A 5148-nucleotide genomic window follows, 5' to 3' on the forward strand; every position below is an offset into this window, starting at 1 on the left:
GTTGTTTTGTCTCCCCGGACACTCCCACTGAGTGACCTGCCCCTGCTCCGTGCGGGGCTGGGCGCGGAGCCACCGCCGGTCGGTGCGGGGGGAGCCGGGAGCGAGACCCTGACCGGCCTCGGGAGGAAGGGTCAGCGAGGGGCTGCAGCGGGAGTGTTTAGAGCAGGAATTCCCTGCAGGCAGCTCGGAGGGGCTGTTTGAGGGAGGGACCATCCTTCCAGCCCGGCCCAGGCCCGCAGCGCTGGCCGCAGGCTCCGCGCTCGCCCCCGGCAGCCGCCGGCCTCGGGAAGGAGCATCCGCTGCCGTACACCGAGACCCGCAAGCGAAAGCAAGCATTACGGACATCACTAACAACTGTCTGTATGACATCTGAAGGATGAAGACTAGCAAAACAATTTTCATTCCAATGAGGAATCCAGATTTTTTTCCGTGTGTTACGTGCTTTTGCAGAAAGCATGCCATACATGATGTTTACAGTATGTTGGACTGTATTTGTGAAGTGAATGAATAAACAATAAGAGGGTTATGAGACTGTATTTCTAAGTTAAATCTTAAGATTTAAAATATTACAGTTATGAAATTGCATTTCTAAATTAAATCTGTTAAGATTTTAAATATTACACAGAACTGATATGCTTAAGGTGCTTGCCAATTCTTACACTTTTTGTATTTTATATCCTTTAAGCATGCCTACTGCTATAAAATTTTTCATATCCTTTAAAAATGGTGTAGTTATTTAAGTTTATTCCTTAATATAATGTAGAGAACGTCAGCAACATCTCCAAAATATCTCTGGGAATAAAATATTTCCTAAATTCAGGGGGAAATGCAATTGAGATAGTCATGCATTCAGTTACAGGTGACAAAAAGGCACAAATCGTGTTACAAGTATCACTGTGAATTCCTTTTTCTTTCAAATTTAAAGAATTGCCATTCATATATACAGTATAAGGAGGAAAATATATATTTAATTTAGATTAGGTTTGCTTTTTTGATTGAACAGAATGAAGTAAGACTGTTTATAGACTAACTGCAAGATTTGTCAGTAGTGGCCCTGCCAGGCTGGTGCCCAACATTCCCATTTGGCTCCACAAAGTCTGCTTTGTTCTTCATATCTGAAAAATCAGTGTCTAGCTATGTTTCCTGAGGCAATTAGAAACAGCATTCAGATTGCTTACACAAACCTGAAAGAAATTATGCAAAATCTTTTGGTATGTCAAAATAATAATTTATTCCTAAGGCTTCCTAAATGCAGAGCTAGGATCCTTGCATAACTTTTCCTTCCAGCCATAAAACCACTGCAAGACTTGGAAAATCCCCTTCCATTTCTGCCAGAGATGGGTGATGGAGAGGTTGAGACCAGCAGCCTAAAGCAAATAAAACAGCTGCAAAGCCCTTTCCTCAATAGATGTAGCACATTAGATAGAATTTAACGTCATGCCTTCTGGAAGGCTGCCTTGCCTGTGTGTTGCTGCTGCAAGTGTGGACATGTTGGGGATATATTCAGTTCTTTTATGGATCAGAGCATTTTCTTTGGTAAAATTAAAAAAATAATTAAAATATACAAAAGAAAATTTTGCTGCTCAATAAAATCCCTAATAAAGTTATTTCTACTGTTGATTTGAGATTTTTTTTTTTATCAAAGTTTAGCATCCAATCTGCATGTTATGGAAACTACATTTTCCTCATGAATTTGGGCACACAGCACCAGGGGTTAAATGAGAAAGGAAACCTTTGCAAAACTCAGCTTAGTTTAAAAAATTGAAAATCTGTAGCTTTTCAAGTGTGCATTAATTAGGACAGTTGCCCTAGTTGCTCATTAAACTATAATGAGGAAATTGCATTTGTTTATTACAATAAGGCAACATCTCATCATGACTGCACAAGAGGGTACATAATTAGTAAAAAAAGTCATTGCATCAGTGGATTACAACCAACCTCAAAGCTGCTCTTAATTTTCTTAAGAGCTTAGGTGGCAATTTAAATCCATATCTGTATCTGCTGCAACTGTCATAATAGGTGCAATAATATGCACACTAAAGTAATGTAAGAGCTGCTTAATAGGTACATTTTTCCTAGCATTGCAAGCAATATAGATGAAAAGGGCTAGAAAAGCACTTTGAATATTTCACCATGCAGTTTTAAGTCTTTTGATATAGACTGACATCACTGAGTTATCCCTAAGCATAACTGTGATCCATAGCACTTGAGGGACCTTGGTTGCAGGTTTGGATGTTTATTTTTGTCACAGATCCTTTAGAATGTGTGGCTGCATTGCAACCCAGTGACACAGCTAAGGTACCATGTGATATGGATTTCTTCTTTCCTACTGCTTATTGCATATGCAAACGAGATAAATTCATTTATTTAAGCTTGTTTAGCTGCATTCCTTCATCCACTGGAATTTGCCTGAAAGCTTTCTTTAATACCAGGAGATTTTCCAGCTCTGCTACCATTTAATCCATCTCATTTACTGGATTTTTACATTTTGGACCTCATCACTGGTGAAGGCACTGCTGGCAAAGACAAATCCAGGGAGTGCTAAGGGGTGGATCTGAGCATCACAGAGGATGAAACTCCAGGTACTGAGGTAAATGAGTGTAGTAAGTGTTTGGAATGAAATTCTGAAGCAAATAATGAATCCCCGGTCAGATGGCAGGAAGAATTTGGAGGCATACGCTGGGCTAAGCTCCACACTCAGAGGATGGGGCCCTTTCTTGTGCTGCCAGCTCTGACCTCCACATACAGGAGTTTGTCCACAGAGAGAGCCAACTCCTATCTCTACCCTACAGACTTTTTTTTTTTTTCCCCTGGGATTCCAGTGCTTTGACCTAGAGATACACACTTGTGGCCCAGAAAGCCCACCCTAACGCGGGGTGCAACAAAAGCAGCCTGAACTGAAGGTGGAGGCAGGTGATTCTCCTGTCCTACTCAGCTCTCTTGGGACCCCACCTGGAGTGCTGCATGCAGCTCTGTGATCCTCTGGCATAAAAAAGACAGGACACTGTCAGAGCAGGTCCAGAGAGGGCCATAGAAATTATCAGGAGCTTCATCTCTCCCATGAACAAAGGCTGAGACAGTTGTGGTTGTCTGGCCAGGGGAAAAGCAGGTTCTGAGGAAACCCTACAGCAGCCTTTCAATACAGAAAGGCTTCTTTTCAGGCCTGTAGGGACAGGAGGAAGGAGAATGATTTTAAACTGAAAAAGGCCACATTTACATTGCACACAAGTAAGGAGTTTTTGCAAGAAGCTTGTGGGACACTGAACAAGGCTGTCCAGAGAAAATGGGGATGCCCCATCCCTAGAGGATGTTATCCCCAGAGTCAGACAGGATGGGGCTTTGAATAGCCTGGGCTGGTGAAAGGTGACCCTGCCCACAAGCAGGGGTTTGGACGAGATAATATTTAATGGCCCCTTCCAACCCAAACCATTCTTAGATTGAAATATTCTGACAAACATGTATGCAGAAATCTCGGAAACTAAGTGTGAGAAGGCTCATGTGTGTTAAAATGAAATTTTAATTACCATTGAAGTTTTTAAAGAAAAGAAGTGGAAGGGCCAGGAGATATTTAGCTGTAGCAAATGATCAACAAAACAGCATAATAAAACCACTCCAACCCTAAAAGTGTCCACTTAAAAACAAAACTTTTAGATACAGATACCATCTGTGGATACCAGATTAGTCTGGTGCTCCAGCAGCTCTCTTCTTTATGTTTCTCTCCACAAATGATCTCTGATGCCCTGCTTTGGCCATGGCACAATGCTGCCTAAAAAACCTCTCAGCTGCAGCTTGAAGAGGCACAGTGGGAGAATTGCCTTCCCCCAAGCCCAGAGCACTCCTCCTCCTCTCCAAGGGATGGAAAGGGCAGAGGTGCAGCAAAGATGAGACCAGCCACGTCAGTGCAGTGTGCTACATACAGACCATCAGATGAGGCTTCTGGGAATGTCCTGGCAAGAGGAATCAGCCAGTTTTCCCCATAATTGATAATAATGAATATAAAGAGATTTAAGGTTGTGCTCTGGGGTGATATTTGTGCCAACAATATAGAAAACTCAATATTACCCACTGTTAATTGATGCAACAGGAGTAGCAGCAATGAACAGTGAAACAATTTATGAGTATACTACCACTACAAGGTTCTCCTGAATGGAAGTGTTACACTGTTTCTTTAGAGTGCAGGTCTGCCTAGGCAGAGATGAGGATCAAACGCCATTTTTCCTAAGGCATTCCTCATTTTATATTACATATATTTAAGATATGTGCTACAATATATTACATATATTTAACATATAGGGAACTACATGTATTTACATATCTGTAGCATATATATAGGAATTCATATAACACAGGGTACGTAGCATCTTTTAAAGAACAAAGGCCTTCAAAGGGAATGAAGAAAGCCTTTTTTCATGGCTAGATGTAGCTACATCTGGGCTTTACGATGCTCTCCTATTTATCTTCATGCTGCACAGCTTTTGCCACTCCCACCCGTGCTTTAGCCACCGTCTTGTGTTCTACACCCTCAGTAAGCTGTGGAACCATGAAAGGTGAGCAGAATCCTGAAGCTCTTTACTGAATGTAACAATAAACAAATGAAACAATTACAAAAGTATCAACATTCATTTAGAAACATGGGTCAGAAAGCATATGTATCAGCCCTCTTCACTAGAAACAAAGTTTTAAAAGACCAAAACACAAATTCGTTTGAGTTTAAGTCAGTACTATTAAAGACACAGCACCAGAGTACTTTTTCAAAGAAAGCAACACAACTCTTTTCTGACTACGTGGGTGGCTCTGAAAAGAGCCTTTTGTTTAGAATGTTAGGTCGGGCAAAGTCTGAGTGGCTTTGCTCGCCAAATTTACTTGCTCTTGGCTTTATGGCTCTCAGTCTTCTTGGGCAGCAGCACGGCCTGGATGTTGGGCAGCACGCCGCCCTGCGCGATCGTCACCTTGCCCAGCAGCTTGTTGAGCTCCTCGTCGTTGCGGATGGCGAGCTGCAGGTGGCGGGGGATGATGCGCGTCTTCTTGTTGTCGCGGGCCGCGTTGCCCGCCAGCTCCAGGATCTCGGCCGTCAGGTACTCCAGCACGGCCGCCAGGTACACCGGCGCGCCGGCGCCCACGCGCTCCGCGTAGTTGCCCTTGCGCAGG

At 42.9% G+C, this 5148-nt stretch overlaps 1 protein-coding gene across 1 annotated transcript; it reads right to left on the reverse strand.

Moving 5' to 3' along the window:
* Positions 1 to 4548: 4548 nt before the first annotated feature.
* LOC106631823 (histone H2A type 2-C-like) lies at positions 4549 to 5147 on the reverse strand (the record flags this gene model as incomplete). Its single annotated transcript, XM_031057546.1, has 1 exon — positions 4549 to 5147. A coding segment is annotated over one exon (288 nt), but the record flags the coding sequence as incomplete, so codon positions are not given.
* Between the last annotated feature and the right edge of the window lies 1 nt (position 5148).

Source organism: Geospiza fortis, unplaced genomic scaffold (assembly GCF_000277835.1).
Source record: "Geospiza fortis unplaced genomic scaffold, GeoFor_1.0 scaffold186, whole genome shotgun sequence".
Taxonomy (NCBI): domain Eukaryota; kingdom Metazoa; phylum Chordata; class Aves; order Passeriformes; family Thraupidae; genus Geospiza; species Geospiza fortis.